This window comes from Taudactylus pleione, unplaced genomic scaffold, assembly GCF_031769625.1.
Source record: "Taudactylus pleione unplaced genomic scaffold, aTauple2 ptg000205l, whole genome shotgun sequence".
In the NCBI taxonomy this organism is placed as follows: domain Eukaryota; kingdom Metazoa; phylum Chordata; class Amphibia; order Anura; family Myobatrachidae; genus Taudactylus; species Taudactylus pleione.
In genome coordinates this window covers 6815293-6835335 of record NW_028284607.1, presented here as the reverse complement: position 1 = coordinate 6835335, position 20043 = coordinate 6815293, and the positions used below count along the sequence as shown (strand labels likewise).

At 44.4% G+C, this 20043-nt stretch overlaps 2 protein-coding genes across 8 annotated transcripts in view; one reads left to right on the top strand and one right to left on the bottom strand.

Moving 5' to 3' along the window:
* Positions 1 to 6605, top strand: part of SFI1 (SFI1 centrin binding protein) — an 82565-nt gene extending 75960 nt beyond the window's left edge. For both annotated transcript variants that reach the window (XM_088477896.1, XM_088477895.1), the window contains exons 27-33: positions 509 to 738; positions 820 to 945; positions 1085 to 1337; positions 1551 to 1689; positions 3947 to 4094; positions 5276 to 5387; positions 6464 to 6605. In XM_088477896.1, coding sequence (XP_088334022.1) covers positions 509 to 738; positions 820 to 945; positions 1085 to 1337; positions 1551 to 1689; positions 3947 to 4094; positions 5276 to 5387; positions 6464 to 6592 — 1137 coding nt within the window. In that variant the 3' untranslated portion in view covers positions 6593 to 6605. The remainder of the gene's footprint in view (positions 1 to 508; positions 739 to 819; positions 946 to 1084; positions 1338 to 1550; positions 1690 to 3946; positions 4095 to 5275; positions 5388 to 6463) is intronic.
* The window catches only part of PISD (phosphatidylserine decarboxylase), a 43584-nt gene continuing 30146 nt past the window's right edge, over positions 6606 to 20043 (bottom strand). For all 6 annotated transcript variants that reach the window (XM_088477903.1, XM_088477905.1, XM_088477904.1 and 3 more), the window contains 5 exons: positions 18786 to 19022; positions 17459 to 17591; positions 17014 to 17148; positions 15374 to 15534; positions 6606 to 7478 (listed from right to left, as the gene is read on the bottom strand). In XM_088477903.1, the coding sequence (XP_088334029.1) occupies positions 7254 to 7478; positions 15374 to 15534; positions 17014 to 17148; positions 17459 to 17591; positions 18786 to 19022 (891 nt within the window). In that variant the 3' untranslated portion in view covers positions 6606 to 7253. The remainder of the gene's footprint in view (positions 7479 to 15373; positions 15535 to 17013; positions 17149 to 17458; positions 17592 to 18785; positions 19023 to 20043) is intronic.

Here is a 20043-nt window from a genome sequence, read left to right as displayed (position 1 = left end):
AGCTGTAGACTCAAGAGGATGCTGCGGCAGGACGGAGTATATGTGGATGGTGAATGTAGACTGTAGCCAGCTCAGAGATCGGGACCTAGTGATAGAAGTGGGTGGGTGGGAAAGTTGTTGGGGAATGGGAACTCTGTGTCACACTCCAGGCTCTCACTAACATTTAAAGAAATACATAAAACAAAGGGTAAAAAGTAAACAAACAACAATTAACTGAAGATGACTGGGGTGGTGGGATTATTAGAGGGTGTGCTAGTTATTTCTCCGCAGTTCCTGTCTGGTTAGGTTTCACCAGAGGGATACAAACACACTGCGGAAAAAGTCTCTCACATTTTTTAACGGTAAGGAACAATGTGAGTGAGGAACAGAAGGGGTTTAGAGGAAACTGGAATGTATTTATGGAAGTGATGATATTTTCCTTACACTGAGTTTCAGAAAGACTGTACATAAAATACAGCAGTTATTGCTTGGGTGTGTGTATGAATGAATGTATCCATGTGTTTTCTAGGAGGTGCACACACAGAATCTTGCAGTACGTCGCTGCGCCATGATCTGGAAGCAGAAAGTTTTTAGGAAGCTTCGCCAAATTCCACCTCCTCAGAAAGTCACCTTCCAAATACCATTTTCTGATGTGCAGTCTGAGGAAGGCCCATGCTTCCCGCCTTCAAGCACATCAGTGCATGCTTTGCCTGTGATCGATGCTCCCCTGTCTAAGGGGCAACCCTCCCTCAGCACCATGTAAGAGATTGGGAATGATGGCTGCAGATGCTTACACTGTTTAGAGATTGTATGATTAGTAATATCATGTCCTGTTTTCAGACGCACATTAAGGAAAGATCGTCTGAAACCTCGCAGCCCGGCCTTCTTGCTGCGCTCATTGGAAAGAGAGGGTCTCCTCGGTGCTGCAGACATTGCAGCAGGAAGTGAAAACAGCTATTCTCATCAGTAAGAAGTGATGGGGTTCAATCCCTTGGTTTCATTGAAATTGGAGCTTTGTAGCATTGATCACATGACATGTTAAAATAATTTACAGATGATGGTTCATGGTCCTTTTTTTTTTTTTTTTTTTGAACGTTTAATACAGTGACTCCAATACAACAGAAAACACTGAGAAACACAATTCATGTGTGGACAGGTCACTGCAGCAAGCAATAAAATCCACCAGTTGCTCTCACTCATTGCCGGTACAGCCCTTCCAGTTTCCCCAGTCTGACAATTGGCCAATGACTCAACCTGTCTCTTCTACGGCACCTCTCTACTTGAGTTCCCACCAGGCTCTGCCCATTCCAGCCTTAATGCCCCCCTCTTCCTTTATGCCACAAGCTCAGGAGCAATCAGTAAGTAAACATGACTTCATTATTTCTTGCTATGTAAACATTGTAATCCACCTTGTTATTTTTTACATATTTAATCACTATCTTATTTATGAACATATGTGGTCATTTCTAACTTACTCTTTGCCTACCCTACTCTTTGATAACACGTCAGATATGACTAGTTGTATCCTACTCTACAACAAGGTATTTTTTCTTTTCCTCCACCCACTGCAGAATATTAGTCTACCTCATCCAAGGGAACAGCTCAAATTGACTTCTTCTAACACAAAACAAGTGCCAGATTATTCATGCCAGCTGCTGTCACCAAATGACTTCATACAGGGAACACAAGTACAATCATCGTCCTCTGCAGGTAAGTAGAATGGAAATATAGGACTAGTCAACAACACCATGTCTTCACACTAGGCATTTGTGTGATATAGGTACCACTTTGCCCCAAATCCTGAACATTAGACAGTGCAAGATTTTTTTGTTTTGTTTGAAACCAATTCTGTAAATGAGCACAATAAAATTATCCTTATTAGAAAACCTGACATAAAATGTGTTTTAATGTGCATTTAGAAAGCCGTGATAATGGCTTATACAATAGAAACCAGTAGCTAAAGTTTAGAAATGTACACAGCATATGCTATATCATGCAGTGCCAGATTAAGGTACACATGGGCCTGGAGCTGAAATTTATGAAGGGCCTATTGTGTGACAAGCGCCGTGTCGGTGTGACTAGTGATGTGGGGGTATGACCAGTGTGGTGTGGGTGTGGTCTACACAAGGAGTCTGGCATGTGCAGTGGGTGTGGCTACCTCCATAGAGGGCATTGCTAGTGTCACCGTCATATAATACGGAAAGCATCTCGGTGACCACCATATACAAATAATACAGAGTGCATTACAGTGACCGCCATATAAAACAGAATTGCAGTGATTGCCATATAATGCATTGAGCATTGCTGTGACCACCATATACATATAATACAGAGTGCATTACAGTGACCGCCACATAAAACAGAATTGCAATGATTGCCATATAATACAAAGAATGTCAGTACACCTCTTATACACCAAGCGTCCAAGTGACTGCCATACACAGCTACACTCCATGGCCCCTACAGTGGAATAAATCAAACAACAAGCTGCTGGTAGATCTATCTATACAGAGACAAATGGAGGATTTCTAGGGGGGGGGGTTACCACATTATGCCATTAAAGTGGGCATGACCACCATGCAAGGGGGGTGTGGCTATAATTTTAGCTAATTTTAGACCACAGCTACATCAAATATGATGCCTTGATCTGAGTATAGACACAGGGGTCTATTTACTAAGCAGTGTTAGGAGGAGACAGAGTGAAACGTGATAAGGTACCAGCCAATCAGCTGCCAACTGTCATTTTTCAAACACAGCCTGTGAGATGACAGTTAGGAGCCGATTGGCTGGCACCTTATCAGTTTTCACTTTATCTCCTAACACTGTTTAGTAAATAGACCCCTTAACCACCAGTGGCCGACTGGCAGTCCTACCGACCGAGCGGCCGATTTGGTAGGCGATACACACAATACATAGATAAGACACTCACTTCATTCTGTCCCAGAGCAGGTTTCACTTCTCCCTGCACCCCCAGACCTGGACAAACCAGCAGGCACTGATTCTGCTCTCCTTCTCACGTGGATTCCCATTCCTTGCACACACTCACCTCTTGTTGGTCCCTTGAGCTGTTCTTAGATGCCGGTATCTCCGCTCCTCTTGCTAAACGCTGACTCCTTCTTATCCCATTCATTGCCCCCTGGCAGGGCTGCTACCAGCAGACTGACAGCAGAGCCCTGAAATCTGCTGTGCTGTGAAAGATGCAATCTCAGTCTGGCTGGCACAAAATATGTTACTGCGGGAGCCCTCCTGCCCCATTTAGTGACAGCCCAGTTCGCTATACCTTGCCGCCTCCTTGTTTCACTGCCAGTCCCAGAATGGTGGTGGAGCATGAAGGATCTGAGGGGCGGAGCTACGGGTAGTTTGGGGGAGGAGCTTCAGGTGGTTTTGGGGCGGGGCTTCATATTGCATGTTGAGAAATTTCAGTAGGCCCGGCCGGGGCGGAGCTTCGCACGGACCTGTGAGTAGTCGGGTCTTCAGACGACTGGGGGGCTCAGGTATTTGTGTGAATGGGTGCTGCTAGGTGAGTGATCAGGGTGGTGACAGGAGCTTAGAACGATCTGAGGGGGTGGAGCTTTGGGTGATTTGAGGACGGGGATTTAGAATCCATGTTGATAAGCTTCAGCCAGTCTGGGGGCAGAGCTTCGGACAGACCTGTGAGTAAACTGGGCTTCAGGCGGCTGGGGGACTGAGCTGAGTTATTCTGTGTGAATGGGTGCGGCTTCAGGCAGCCGGGAGGTGAGTGATCGGGGTGGTGACAGGAAAATAAAATCCTGCCAACACTGTCTGAGAAAGCTGTGGGCCTGGAGCTGTAGCTCCACCCGCCCCATTAGTAATCCGGCCCTGATATCATGTACACTATAAACAATTTAATAGTTCTTTGAGACATTTATACTAGGATAGCTGTGATGAGTCTACAAGACCTGTCCAACATGAACATAGTCTTAAATATAATTTAATTCTCCTTCAGCAATATCAGTGAATGATTCCACTGCAGTACAAGAGGAGCCACAAAATTTGGATACTGCAATGGACTTGCAGACAGTCGCCTTGGCACAGGAACTTGCTCAAATACATCAAACTATGCAGCAATACAAAGATCGGAAGCAGGAACTAAAGTATGTTGATATCAATATGAACATTAGAGTTTAAGGGGACTATGTACCAAGCTTTTTTTTTTTAAGCATACAATTATGTAGAAACTGCAGTTTCTGCATAATTGTATGTATTAATGGCACAATGCAGGAGATGTCACAGAAATCGGTCACAGTGCTAATTAGCTCTTCAGATCACAGTCTCTATTATTAGCAATGAGGACTACGATCTGACCCCGATGTACCAAACTCCAAAAAGCAAAGCTTTTCGGAGTTTGGGCCCGGTGGTTTACACCATCTTCAGATGGTGTAAACTACTTGTAAGCCTATGGAGGATCCAGGTGCAGTAGAGAGATCTCTCTCTCACAGGCCCCGGAAGCCGACACTGTGCGCATGCGCAGTGACCGCCTCCCTCAGAGGACTCTTTCACAAATGTGAAAATTCTACAATTTGCCGGGGATATAACTCGCAGGGATAGCGGTTACCACAACTACTGTTCCTGAGAGTTCCCCTTTGTACATAACTGGGATCTTATTTTTAATAAAATCTCCTGCGATATGAATACTTAGTGATCGCTGCATTTCCACGATTATTAGTACATAGACCCCTAAATGATTACTACTTACAATGTAGGAGGTTCCTTACTATTCCCCTTAAAGTGCAAATGAAATAACTGACACCTGCATTGTGTGTGGTTGTGCTGGAATCCCTGCCTAATGTGTGAGAAACTCATTGTAGGTTTTCACCATGGATTAGTACAAGAAAAAAATATTTAGGTATGCAGACATGCTAATATACTTAGGAGATACCCATGGCAAAGCATGGCTGAAATAGTATATTGATTAGGGAAAGTCTGCTTAATAATTGGAATAGAATGGTTCTGCTCCCAGTAGACTTAACTGTAAAGATTTGTTAAGTAATAGTAATATAAAGGATAGCAAAATCAATATCTGTAAAGCAGCAATACCACTTAGTAAAATATCCTAATGTTCCACTCAGCCTAGCCAGGGCCCTCGGGACCACTCTGTACAATCATTTTCCTCAGGCTCTCCCCTTAATCTTACAGCCCTGGCTGAAAAGCAGGGTAGGAGGAGCATGTGAGTGGGAGAACCAAAGTACTAACCAAGAGCAACAGACAAGATTGTGATCATTTCCCTGCATGTTTAAAACGAATAAAAGAAAATGTTTGTTATTTATCTTTGAAGAAGCTGGCGTAGGCATGCTGAAGTGCTAAGAAGGTGGCTGGAGGTAGATGCCCTTCTACTGGACCCCGATGACCATATTGTTGCCGAAGACATTAAGAGTGAACTGCAGCAGGTAGAAAAGGCCATGTGACTTCTATTATACTCAGTGTTTCACAGTCCTGATCCTTGGTGCACTTGGCTTCTGTAGAAACACAAGCAGCTTCATTCTGGACTCCACTTTCTCATATGTTATAGTCTTAACTACATTTAAACTTATTGCAGAATGTAATCATTTGTGTTACCCAACTGTATTTTAACAATTTTATTATTTAAGATTTATAGACCTAGCACTTATAAAAGTAGGCAAGTTCTATCTTTTAGATACCTGCTCTGTAGGTTAGAATGATTGGGGTGGACAGACGCCTTGGCTGCGCAGTGCTGTGAATTATGTCTCTGTGCAGCAAAGGGGAACCAACAATGACATCATTGATTGTTATTTGCATTGTAAAGCTCCCACCCACTTCACTGGGAAATATGCCAGGGACTGGGAGAGTGGTCTACTGTCCTGGGAGACCTGGAGAACTTCATTCAGGCATCTCACAGATGCTCCAAGAGAGTAGCCACGTAAGCCTTAAGGTATACAAATAATTGATTTGACCATATAGTGCTGTTTAAGATAAGTAATAGTCATTGGAAGGCAGTCAGACGTGCATCTATCTCTCGGGCAAAACATGTAGAAATCCACTTAGCATGCTTCTAATATAAGTATTGGGATGGGTGATATTTGATGCTTTAAGTCTTAAGAAGTAAGTATTTTACAAGTTTGTTCTAGGTCAGTGGTTCCCAAACTGCGCCATGTCACCCTGGGGTGTCTCAGGACACTTGTAGGGGTGCCTCGGGTTGGTGGTCCAGCACCAAATCAAATTATTTATGGTCAATGTAATGTAAACAAACAGAAGGTCAAACGTGTCCACAACCACATAACTGACCCTAAGGATGACAGGTCAGCACAATTTCCTGCACTTTACATTTTTTTCAGAATTTCTCGACAACAAATGTTTCCCTTAGGGGTGCCATGAAAACAGTGCTGATACACTAGGGCGCCGCAATTCAAAAAGGTTTGGAAACCTCTGTTCTAGGTATTAACATGAATTGTGTATACAGGTGATGTATTAGACTGTAGCAAATATTTCTATATTTCCTCGACAGCTGGAACTGCAAATAGAAAATCGTGTGCAGAAGCTAAATACAGAGAAGCAGCAAGTACAGAGCTATGTCAGTCGGATCCAGGAGATTACTGAATCGCTGGACTTGTCTGTTCAGCCAATATGTAAATAAAAGATACTTCATATGCGGTTTGCATTTTTTTATTTCAAAATGTATGCTATTAAATGAGTTACTTTGTTAGCAAGATCATCCCATTTTTATAAATATAAAAGTAATGAGCAACAGCTCCTTTGGGCAGTTTCACGCCTTGGATGGTTAGGTAGAAATGCCCTGGTCATATGCCAACACTCCTCATTACCTAACAGGAATGGCAATGGGCACTTTTTTTTCACATGGTTGCCATTATCTTACCAGGGAGCTACAGCTGCCATGGGCGTAGCACATCCCTGAGGTTGGCAGTGCCCCTCTTCCAATCAACAGCCCATTATTATAAAACAATGCTTGCTGCCACCAAAAATAAATAGCCCAGCTGATATTAAAACATATATACATATCCATTAAAACCTTTTGATCCTTCCTTCAGTTCTAAGGCATCCAGCCACACCTCATAGAAAAGTGAAGGGAATGGAAACAAAAGTGCGTAGTGAATGTAGGAAGGAGTCGTGTGAGGCAGTAGCCATAGCGGATGGTTTAGATCTGTATGGTATGACCCACTGTCCTGCACGTGTGCATGGCTCAACCTGCATAGAGACATGGATTGGAGTCTCCCAGACACCAGCACGTAGGAACAGCCTCCAGGTCAATCTTGTGCCAGGAAAGGCTGCCAAGCTGCCTAAAGTGAGCCCACAGCCTCTCCAAAGTGTATTTTCTGTCCAGCCTTAAGATTGAAGTTGAAATCCTTCGGTGCCTCAAATATTAGGACTATGGTGGAACCAAGGTTAAATTCTCCCAGCTGCTCTCCTTTCCTCATTACAATGCCATCCTGATTATTGTTAGTTACATAGCTCACATCATTGTGGGAACCTTTGCTGTAACGAGGACTGTTAGTCTGTAAATCCTAAAGAGAAAAAAAAAAAAAGGCGCAATGATTACTTCTTAGCAAGCACCAGAGATTCCTTGCACTGTTAAAAGTACCTTAAAACAGGTTGAGTACAGTATGCTGGTACTCTGTATTTTACCGTCTGGATTCTCACCGCCGGGATCCTGACACCTGCCGGTAAGTACCCTAAACCTAACCCCAATACTTACCATCAGCTGTTGGGATCAGCTGATGTCCGCTACATCCCCATTAAAACACCTTTGTGCTATTCCTGTATAAAAGGTAGGAGCCACAGGAATAGCCATATATTTCTTATATGTGGCAAAACGTCTGCTATCTTTCTTATGAGGCGATCATTTATGGTATATTCTACACATAGCAGAACTGCTCACCAAATAAGGCTCTGTTAGGATATGAATATTCTAGTTTTGTGGGAGAGATTTAAGTGCAAATCAATGTAACATTATGAATTGCTTCCAGGACTGATGTAGCTCAGTTTTATTACTACACTGAAATTCAAATTGCCCCTAAGTTACCCCCACACGCCTTGGTATTACCCTGCCCGTTTAGTGGTTCATATTGTTCCACATCAGTAGAAGGAAATTCTGGACTGTGAATACCTCTCTTACCAGAAATTACACCTTTAGGTTTTATATATTTAGATGATGCTCTTTTGCAGCTGTATGTTTTCTCATTTAGAAGAATAGATACACTTCTAAGAATTGTTATCTTCATACTGATTAACATATCCATTTTCATAAAAAAAGATTACCCACTAAACTGCAAAAAATTATTCTCCATATGAGTCACAAAGGCCAGATTAGCAACAGATCCTCAAACTCCACTTCTAGAAATGAGTCTTTACTAACTCCTACGAACAATAATGGGGTATTTGTACTTCCATCACATCCATTGGGAGTCACTGCACCACATTTACTGGCCAAAAAGTACAAGGTGCAGGAACAGTGCGACACTCTGTTCCTGCACTGATAAGTAGCGATAGCTCTCCTCCCGATGGAGAGCAGGCCGGGCAGCTCTCTTTAAGCGCGGTAATCCCGCGGCTGGGTCTCGATCAATGAGCTCTCCCTGCAATCTCCCCACGATACATGAAAGATGCCGGTGGGGAGAAACAGCGCAGCATAGCCCCATACGTTCCAGCCGGAGTCCCGCATTGGCGGGTGCAGAGGTTAGGCAGGCTGTTATAGTATCGCCGCCTTCTCCCTCTATCTCTTGGCATGCTCTGCACAGTATGGCACCATTTTACAGAGAAGGGACGCTGGTGCTGCAGGGTTGCCGCAGTCGCAGGGGAGCTTATCCAAACAAAGTTAGGTTTTTAGCCCCCAAAAGGTGGGGAGCTTGCCTGTGACCTGCTCCTCTCCTATCCCTGTCTCCCTTCCATTCTGTCCTGTACTTCAGACTGGGGTGTGTGTGTGTGTGTTGGCTGGCTGTAATTAATATGACAGCAAGAGAGAAAACATCACAAAAGATATTTGCTTACTCTAAATGCAAGAAGATATTCACACATGCACATTCAGAGGGAAATTCCCTATATGATGCGTGTGATACAGAACTGTCTATTGCTCCGCAGGATATGAATATGCTCCCATCCTGGATGCAATCTTTTACTGGTGCTATGGCAGATTTAACTGCTGAGTTGGCCGCCTCCAGAAGGGAAAGGGAAGCTGCTCGGGCAGGTCCCAGTACTTCCCAACCAATGAATGGGCACAAGGTTTATCCCGTTCGGTAGACAGTTTGATAAACTCATCATGTTTATCAAACTCAATCATGTTTATCAAACAGACAATCGAATGTCGGCGTCAGCCCAGAAAACAAGCTTTACCGGTGGTTCTACAATCTGAGGAAGAATCTAATGGAAATGATTCTTCACAGGAAGAGGAGGAAGGCGAGACACTGGAGGACTCAGACCAGCACAAGGAGTGGAGGCTATGATCCTCGCAGTTCGTGAGGCACTTCAGGTATTCAATACAGATGTTCAAGAATCAGTGGATGCAAACCTGTTCAGTAAGAAACCTAAATCCACTGTTACCTTTCCTGTTTCCCTGAAATTAGACGAACAGATGGCGGCCGCCTGGAAACATCCAGATCAGAAATTTGAAGTTCCGCGCCGTTTTCTGTCTCTGTATCCTTTTCCTCCAGATAATCGGAGTATATGGGAAACTCCATCGCAAGTGGACTCTTCGGTGTCTCCTTTCTAAGAAGACTACCCTCCCGGTACCAAGCACTACGACCTTAAAGGACAGATCAGATAGCAAGATAGAAATCACTCTCAAGACAATCTACGTAGCTGCAGGGACTCTTAGACCGGCCCTTGTTGGCTCTTGGGTCAACAAGGCGATGGAAAAGTGGGCTGAACAACTTGTGGAAGGTCTTCGATCTAATACTCCTAGATCAGAGCTTAGCACCCTAGCAGAGCATATACAAGAATCTGCTGTATACCTGGGAGAAGCTTTGCGTGATATTGGACAGGTAGGCTCTACTATTTCGGCCTCTGCTGTGTCGGCTCGTCGAGCCCTATGGCTGCACTCCTGGCAGGCGGATGCGGAATCAAAGCATGCTGTTGAAGGTCTCCCATTTACGGGGGATATTTTATTTGGTCCAGAGCTAGACAAAAGGATCTCTCTAGCTACGGGTGGTAAAAGCACCTTTTTGCATTCTTCAACACCCTCTCCACGCTGACCCTTTAAAGGACCTTCCTTTCGTACCTCTGCTAAATTCCAGGGCAGACCCAGAGGTGCTTCATCCGCTACCAGAGGAGGACGTGCTAGAGGACGTCTAGCTGCCAGCTCTACTTGTCCCGAACCCAAACCAACCGACAAGCTTGTCGCCTGATGGGCTTCTGTCCCACCTCGGGGACTCCAAGGTGGGTGCTCGACTTCTAGGGTTTGCAGAGGTCTGGGCTAAGACGTCTTCGGCCTACTGGGTTCGCAGTTTGGTCGGTCAAGGCTACAAGATCAACTTTTCCCTTCTTCCCCCAGTTCGTTTTTTTACCACAGGTCTTCCGGTCGCTCTGGAGAAAAGTTTGATCCTTCAGCAGGCAATTGACAGACTTTAGACCTCGGAGGTCCTGGTTCCAATTTCACAAAGAACCAGGGTTTCTACTCAAATCTTTTCGTAGTTCCCAAGCCAGATGGTTCGGTACGTCCCATCTTGAACCTAAAATCCTTAAACCTTTATCTGTATTATCACAGATTCAAGATGGAATCTCTCCAGTCAGTGATTGCGGGATTGGAAGAGGCAGAATTTCTGGTCTCATTGGACATCAAGGATGCGTATCTTCACATCCCCATTTGGAAGCTGCATAAGCATTTCTTCGCTTTGCAATTCTGGATTCCCATTACCAGTTTCAGGCCCTGCCGTTTGGCCTATCATCTGCTCCCAGGGTCTTCACCAAGGTGATGGCGGTGATGATTGCCTATCTTCTCACAGGGAGTCAACATTGTCCCATATTTGGACAACCTTCTGATCAAGGCATCGTCGAGGGAGTATCTATTGGAACATGTAGCTTTGACACACCAGTTCCTAATTCAAAAAGGCTGGATCATCAATTTCCAGAAATACCAGTTGAAACCATCTCAACAGTTTCAGTTTCTGGGGATGATTCTGGACACAGTGTTACTGCAAATTTTTCTTCCTCCGGACAAGGCACAGGCTATCCAGGACTTGGTACGGTTAGTCCTCAAACCCAAACGTGGAGTCATTCAAGGCCATCCAGTTCGGTAGGTTTCACTCCAGGAAGTTCCAGTTGGATCTTTTGGCCCAATGGTCCAGATCTCATCTGCAGCTGTATCATCTGATTACCTTATCTCCACAATCTCGGATCTCCCTACTTTGGTGGCTCCAATCTGAGCACCTACTGGCAGGATGTCGATTCAGCATTTGGAAACTGGGTTCTGCTGAATACGGATGCCAGTCTCCGCGGTTGGGGGGCAGTGACCTTGAACAACCAGTTCCAGGCACGCTGGACTCGCCAGGAATCTCTCCTGACAATCAATGTCATGGAACTGCGAGCCGTCTATTGCACTCATTTCGGCGGCTCCTCTGTTACGGGGGACCCTGTTCGTATCCAGTTTCACAATGCCACGGCCGTGGCATACATCAATCGCCGGGGAGGGACTCGCAGCCGCAGGGCCATATGAGAGACGAGACTCATTCTCAGATGGGCAGAAAGACACGTCCCGGCCATCTCAGGAATTTCCATTCTGGGAGTAGACAATTGGGAAGCAGATTACCTCAGTCGGCTGGCTCTTCATCCGAGGGAATGGGCTCTCCATCCCGAAGTCTTTCGGCACCTGGTGTTCCGTTGGGGTGTTCCTCAAATAGATCTCATGGCCTCCAGGAACAAATCACCAATTACCTCTGTATTGCTCCAGGACAAGGGACCCCCCCAAGGCAGTAGGAGCGAACGCTCTCTCTCTACCCTGGCCATACGATCTGGTGTATCTGTTTCCTCCTTTCCCTCTAATCCCACGAGTACTCAAGCGCATATCGGTGACAGACAATTTGGTGGCTCCGGATTGGCCTCGCCGAGCTTGGTACTCTGATCTTCTCTTCCTCCTGGCGGGTGATCCTTGGCCTCTTCCCCTTCGATCAGACCTCCTGCAGCAAGGCCCTTTCGTTCACCCAGATTTACCTCATCTTCGTTTGACAGCGTGGCTGTTGAAACCGCTATTTTAAGAAGTCGTGGACATTCCAAGGCAGGTGATTCCTACCATGCTTCAGGCTCGTAAGCCAGTCACCTCTGCTCATTATCATAGGATTTAGATATCTTATGTGTCCTGGTTTGGCGTTGCGTGGTTCCTCTACTTCCTCTTTCCATTTGCCTCGCCTCCTTTTTCTACAAAGAGGCATGGATGCGGGGCTTTAGTTGGGTTCTCTTAAGGTGCAGGTTTCTACATTATCTATTTTCTTTCAGCGTCAGCTGGTGCTGCTTCCCGAGGTTCAGACTTTTCTCCAGGGAGTTCATCATGTACAAACTCTCTTTGTCCCTATGGGATCTTAACCTTGTTCTCTCTTTTCTTCAGTCCATGGTCTTTGAACCTTTGGCTGACACTGATTTGAAATACCTTACCTGGAAACTGATTTGGTTGTTGGCGCTTGTTTCTGCTAGGAGAGTTTTGGAATTGGGCACCCTTTCTTGCAAGTCTCCCTACTTGGATTTTCATGAAGACCGAGCAGTACTACGTACCTGCACGGTGGTGTCGACTTTTCATATCAACCTATTGCGGTTCTGGCACTGAAGGATTTGTCGGGTGCCTCGAACCCTCTGGATGTGGTGCGGGTCTTACAAATTTATGTATCTCGCATGGAGGGGATCCGTAAGACTGATGCTCATTTTGTCCTTCATGATGCAGCCAAGTGGGGTTGTCCGGCATCCAAGCAGACCTTAGCAAGATGGATCTGTCTGACTATCAGTCAGGTTTGTTTGACTATTTGCCCCTGCCCGTTTCCATTTCTGTACATTCTACGCGCTCAGTTGGCACTTTTTGGGCAGCGCGTAGGGGGTCTATCGCTTCTGAACCTTGTAGAGCAGCTACTTGGTCCTCTCTTCATACCTTTGTCAGGTTTTACAGGCTTGATGCTTTTGCGGCCTCGGATGACCATAGGGTGTTACAAGTTTCACAGCACTCTTCCTCCCATGAGGGGGGCTTTGGGATGTCCCCAGTGTTGTAACTCCAGTGTCCCCTAGTGGATGAAGGAGAAAACAAGATTTTGGTACTTACCAGTAAATCTGTTTCTCAGATTCCACGGGGGACACTGGACGCCCTCCCAGCACTGTTTCCTGTTGTGGTTGTTTTCTTCTGCACTCATTGTTGCAGTGTGTTGTGGTTTATGGTGTGACTGTTGTATACTACCCAGTGTGGTTGCTTCACTGTTCTCTTTTCCTTTTTCGCTGTTCCTTCTCCTTTATGTGATTCTTCAGTCTCCTCTCATGCTCTGTTTTTTAACTGGGGCTGATGGGGCATAAAGGGGGAGGCGACAGTCACACCTTTAGAAATTTTTAAAGGTGCCATGCTCTCAGATTTACCGGTACGTACCAACATTTTTTTTTTTTACCAAAAACAGACATTTCAGAGCTTTATGGGTTATTTGTTTCTGGATAAGAAGTTACCAGCAGATTCTTTAACCTCTATTATTTGCAAGGTGAAACCGCAGTGGTTCAGACTTATTGCACCAACATATACAAGAGATGGAAGTATTAAGATCTAATGAAATTTGATTTCTGTTGGTTCATACCAGATGGGATAGGCTTTGATGACCCCTGGCACCAATGAGTCTTTGCTGCCCAATAGCCTGTCAGCAGGCCGTGGATTTTTCCTCCTCAAACTACTGTTGGTAAGAACTCACAACGGCTTGAGCACCGTACACTCCTTGGCATTTCAGAGATGACAATTATTTGGCCATAATGATTTGTCCCTCATCACTCAGGTGTTTATACCTGCTGTTATCTTCTACATTCAACAAGTCAACTACAAGTACCAAATGTCCGCTTACCGACAAATGTTTTGGCTCATGGGTGTATGTAGGTAATGATCTTCCACAAATTCATGTTGTCACAAATTCTTAAAACCGGTAGGATACCCTTGATTTGAATTCAATTCTGAGCCTCCAAGTCCATGCAGTCTCCAGAACCAGAGATTGCAGAAAATCCGCCTTGATCAACAGATTATCCTGGCAAAGAAGGACCATCAACCCTGGGTTCTGGGAAGAGCAGCCATATTCTCCTAGTTTTCATCTTCTCCAATTTTGCCTGTAACACGTTTCTTAAAACGCATTCATGGCTCATAAAAGCTGCAGTGGAGATGGAAAGTCCGGTGATGCAGAGGGGCCCCAGAAGACAGGGAGCAGCGACTTGCTTAAGACATAAGCAAGGCTTGCTATATCATCCCTTTAATTCAGGACACGTGAGTTACACAGATTCTGTGGCTGACTTAGTCTCCAGATCACCTGGTTTTAATCAGCCACAGAACCGGTGTAATTCACACGGGTCCCGAATTAAAGGGATGATATGGCAAGCATATTAATGAATAAACCCCTGTGACACCAACTCTTACACATGGAGGAGGAAGATTGATGGTCTAAATCCCAAGTCAGCAACTTGCACAGTGACTGAACCAAAAGGGCTACCACAGCATTTTGCAGCACCATGCAATAGCCCCTAGGCAGCCCCCCAGGAGGGTTGGGGTTAGACTAGGGGAAGGGGAGGTTAGGGTTAGGCACCCCCCCCCGGGAGACTTAGGTTTAGGCACCCCTAAGAGAGTGTTAGGTTAGTTTATACTTACCTTTAGCGCAGTCAGGATCTTCATCTCTGCCGACCTTCTGTTGTCAAGATTTGAACCATCGGCCATGCCGATCTCGTTGCAATGGGCACAAGTATGCTAATTTCAGCCTACACTCAACATGACCAGATCCTTAGAATTTCCATCACATTGTCCTCATTACATCCTCAGCGCAGCTCCTCGTATGTGCAATAAATACTACAAAATGTGTCCTCATACACTATTGTGTCGCAATGTGATGCAACAAAACCGCACTGATTCATTTGATATGCAACACTTGTACATCTGTATACAGCTTTTTCTCACACCAAATTCCAGTGTACTTCATCTGCAACTTTGTACATATTTAAAACTAAACGGGTAAAGCTGCAGCCCTGGCACATATTGAGCGTTTTGCTGGCTGTACGGTGCGTATAAGACAAATAGAAAGATTAAGTCGCTACTACCATCGTCACTGTTCAATCGCGCCATGCGTCGTGCACTGTATGGCGCATTGAGGCTATGTGTAAGCACATCTGTATATTCATATCCACATCTAAAATAAAAGCTAGCAATATTTCCATATAATAGATTCCATACCTAAATTGTAAATTTATGTCTCAAGGAAATACTTACCCTGTCAAAATATATACGTATAGATCCTACATTGGTGGCTCCAACGGCAGTGAGCGAGAAAAATCCATGTTTCCAGGCCCCTGTGAGTACAACACGCTCATTATAACAGAACAATTCTTTTATCCATCGAGCGACTCCTGGATTCACAGACATGAGCGACCCTATAGGAGCAGAAAAGATTTACATTTTGGCATTTTACTAGTCAGAGGCAGCAAAATACAAACCTAAACAGACACACAATCAGGAGGCTTCCCCCTTCATATGCTCAGTACCACATCAACCTGACATACACACACTGACTACATCAGTACGAGTCCCTCCTAGCACACACCCAATACCCCAGTACGGTAACACTAGTGTACATTAGCTTGTGTACTTGCAGCACACGCAAATCGCAAAGCTTGTGCCTTTACCCACGCAATACACCAGCCTCTCTCGTTCTCAGTGTATACAGTGTTGATACAAACAGCATTTCATAATGCTCCGCTATTATTGCAACAAGAGCTGCAATGCTACATGGAAACCACATTTATGAAGTCACCAGGATCTCAGTGGATCTCTAAGTGCAGCGCTGAGTTCAGTAATGGAAAACAACGCTTCCCCTCTAGAAATAATGTGAAGCACAATTCAGACATTCAAGCAGACATGGCCTAAATACACACATTAGGACAGTGACTCTGCAAACAAAAAGCACAACTTAGTAATTAGGGCCTGATTCAGGCTTGTACATAAACCCAATGATTTGTGTACAAGTCTGATGGCGTGAGGACTGCGCATGACCCGCTCTGCGCATATGCAAAACGAGACTTGAGATCGCTCACAGTGTCCCCCTAAGGCGCAGCACCGTTTGGGGGCAAGTGATGCTGACCGTTTTACAAAACATGTGCGTGTAACCCCTGTTTTGTAGGCGTGCCGAGGCCAGGATCCGTCTCTTCCGAGATGAGCAGTTCCGGCGGTTATTCCGAGTAAGCCGAGGCTTACTCAGATGGCTGATAGCTGTGACCATCGCGACCAGCTGATCCGATGCTGTGTCTTCAGATGCAGCACTTAGATCTGTGATGCCGGCAGCAGGAGTCTTTTGTCCTTAGACACCTTTAACATCACTGCAGCGCCCAAAGACGCAACAGCAATGCTTATAGTGCACAATTTAGAATCAGGCCTTTCATTTTGTATATGGCTTTGTAGCTTTTCCATGTGTATTAATTATATAACCAATTTGCACATTCGAACAAAAAGAAACTACAGTACGCATATGCCAATATTACTTACTTTCTGATTAAAACTAGCCTTATACAGATAGTTGGAGGGTAAATCAATTGTTTGCACCAGCGGCTGTCAGTGATGGTCGTCCGATGGAACAATTCAGGTGTGATAGCCGTTGGTGCCAGCATTTCTGGTCATTGCCTCCCTGAGGTGGCGAGCAGAAATGTGTGATAAGTCCGAGGTTTGGGTACCCAAACCTGCTATCTGGGTGCCCTAACCAGGACTTTACGCGGCTAAACCCAGTCTAATTAGGTGTGACAAGCAATAGGCGCCCAAAAACAATTGAATTGCAACATTGGGCGCCCATTAATTAGCGCACCTTAAAAAACAATTGAATCGTCCCTTAAATGTTATCCATGGAGCGAGGATGCAAGTACCTGGAAAATGCCGTCGGTGATACACATTCCAGTCTGTCGGTGAGTGAAAGCAGTGATAGTCCCCAGGAGCCAGGTAAATGACACAGTGATATAGTTCATTTCCTTTCTGTGTTACCAGCTGATCCTGGAATGAAGCTGGAATATAAACAGGGATACACCAGTAAGATGATCCTTCATGAGATACCAAATTACAGGGCACAAGTTTAGAAATAAGAGCAAAGCACTCAGACTGTACTCAATGGCAGATAATGGCACCAATCATCTAATACACTGATGAACACTATCACACAAAGACAGCATCCTGCTGCATTTACTACCCAACATTCTCCTGATAGGAGTGGTAATGGATTTACCAGAGAGGTGCACCTTCAGCAAATCAAAGAGTCTAAGGATGTACAGCATGACAGGAACCAGTCACTAACACAAATGCTGAGCTTACACTTACTGAAGGGCAAACTTTCAGTCCACGTCTGCGGCCCTAAGAAGGATTCTAGTGAATAGGTCACTCCTTTCACCTGCTCCACCTCACAGTTTTTCACACGGCCAAAATGCAAGATCTTTCCGTCAGATGGGCTGATCTAGAGAACGGAGAGGACATTAGTTAAAAAAAAAAAAAGTGCTCATTTATTGCATGTTATCCTATTGCTATTGTGGGTAACAGGAAGCATGAGGGTCACTGATCCAAGGAACTTCCAAAATGACCATTTTGCCACAGTAATATCAAAATAAGCAATCTATGCCTGTGGACAGTGATCTGTTCATATAGTAACCTACAGTTGCCTGACGTCAAGGTAAAGGCTCGCAATGAGAAGTAGACATTATGAGAGTTATTCAATTAGATACGTAATATCGTAACATTTTCGCCTGTCCGACTTTTTGCCTCTTTCGCCTGGCGAAATCATTCCATGCGCGTCCCCGCTTTTTGCCTAATTCAATTGCAGAACAGGCGAATACGGAAATAGGCGAATGCGGATCAGGCGAAAAGTACTGAAAGAATTGGGGAAATCAGTCTGTACCCCAGAAAAAGATGCACTAACATAGGAAATCAATATAGATGTGTACTAATAACCCTAATAAGACTATTTTACGTACTTAAGTTGTGGAAATTGCTTGCTATTAGCGTCGTTGTAAAAGACCAGTATTTTTTGGTGGAAACAGTTTTTGGGGTACTTGAAAATGGGTGCTAGCATATTGTTGTATCTCTAAAGTGAACTTTTAAAAAATGTGAAAAATCCACCTGCTGCATGCACCTGCAATCCCAAAAACACCTGACCCATACATGCAGCCCCCAAGAAGCCTATTTCGCTAGTTTTTATGCTTGTCCCCCCACGTCTTACCCCAAAAATGACATGTCTTTTTTGGGGTGTTCTCAGATTTTTTTTTGCAGATTTGTCCTTTAGGGTGCTGTCCCAAGGGTTCTAAGTCGTTTCCCCACGTTGGAACCCCAAAATAAAAATGTTGCATTTCTTTTCACCTGCTATTAATTGGAGAATTTTTGGGGGGAGATTTGAGTTGAGTTTCCGCTTAGGTGAAATTGTCCTGGAATTGAATTTGGTGACATTTTTTTTAGGTGAAAATATCTCAAAAAAAAAAAAAACAGACGAAAAAGGCTTTTCGCCTCTAATTGAATATGGCCCTATTACTGGCATAGACCTGTAGCAGTGCAAACTATGCATATGTGGTGTGGCATAGATGAGGCCTTAGGCATGACCAAAAGCTCTGCATCAGCTAAATTCCTACCCCAGCACACAGCAGGCCTATCTTCCACATACCACACAATGTGAGTCGCACAACGGCCGTGCCTGTGGCTTCAGTTTCCTGCGGAAGAACTCGCTGAGGTTACGGTACTGGTGCAGATCTTCTACTGCTGCCTCTTTCATATTCACCCCGAAAGTCCAAATATACAAACTGTACACAGGTTTTCTCAGCCAAGTTGGTAGCTCCACCTGATTCAAACGTCCCCAAGCCCGTGAAAGCAGTCTGGTTGGCACAGACTTGTAAATGGCAACCTAAAAGCAGAGGGAGCACTGGATAAACTAACACCATTATAAACACCAAACCTAACAAGAGAATTGTATAGAAAAATAAAGTGATTGTAGTGTATTATTGGCATACAAAGGTCACGTGTGATAGGGTGTCCCCAATGCTGCTTTATGTTGATACTGTACTGTGTATGAACAAGCCCATATAGTGCAGCCATAAATTATTAATATTGCACACATGTAGCAGGAAACAAAAGCAAGAACTCTGTACAAAATATAAATTGCCAATATATATAATACATATGTCCTTAGTGTGATGACAGTGGGCCAGAACATACTAGTTAAATAGGACAAATTAACTTTACAAACTAAAATAGAATTGGTCAGTGAGATGAAGGGATTAATCATGAGGAACTCAGTACTGGTTTGGTTATCACACCCTCGGTCATGGGCAATGTCAGATATTCCCCAATCGTTCTCTGTATCTTGCAAAGTATTGACGACCAGTGCTTTTCGCAGACTTCTTTATCTCTATTGATGCAGAGATTCCCTATAGGCCGAATGACAACATTGTCTGTCCTAAATCTCACACAATGGAGACCGACATGTTCCACTGTCTGCGAGACTGGCCCCTGGTTCCCAGTTTTGGACATTAGGTAATAGAAATGCAATAATATTATGTAATGGGCAATATTGGAGTCTAACAACAGTATGCAAGAAAGCTCTGACAACCATTTGCTGGCTTTCTTCCTATTGTTGATATTGTTAAATCTCATTGAGCTTAGGCCATGGGAACTGCATTGTTCCTTTTTAGTATGCATTGTATGTGTTGCTTCAATAAAACAGGTTTTGGAAAAAAAACACAGTTGTCACTATTATTCACTTCACTCAGTAAAATGACTGAGGAATTCAATGAACATTAATAATAAAAATAAACTTACTACTTCATGCAGGGTGGGAGGAAACACACAAGTTTAAAATGCTCTATAGGCTTCAACATATAATGGGCTTATATTACCAAACATCTTAGTTATCCAGCCATTTACCT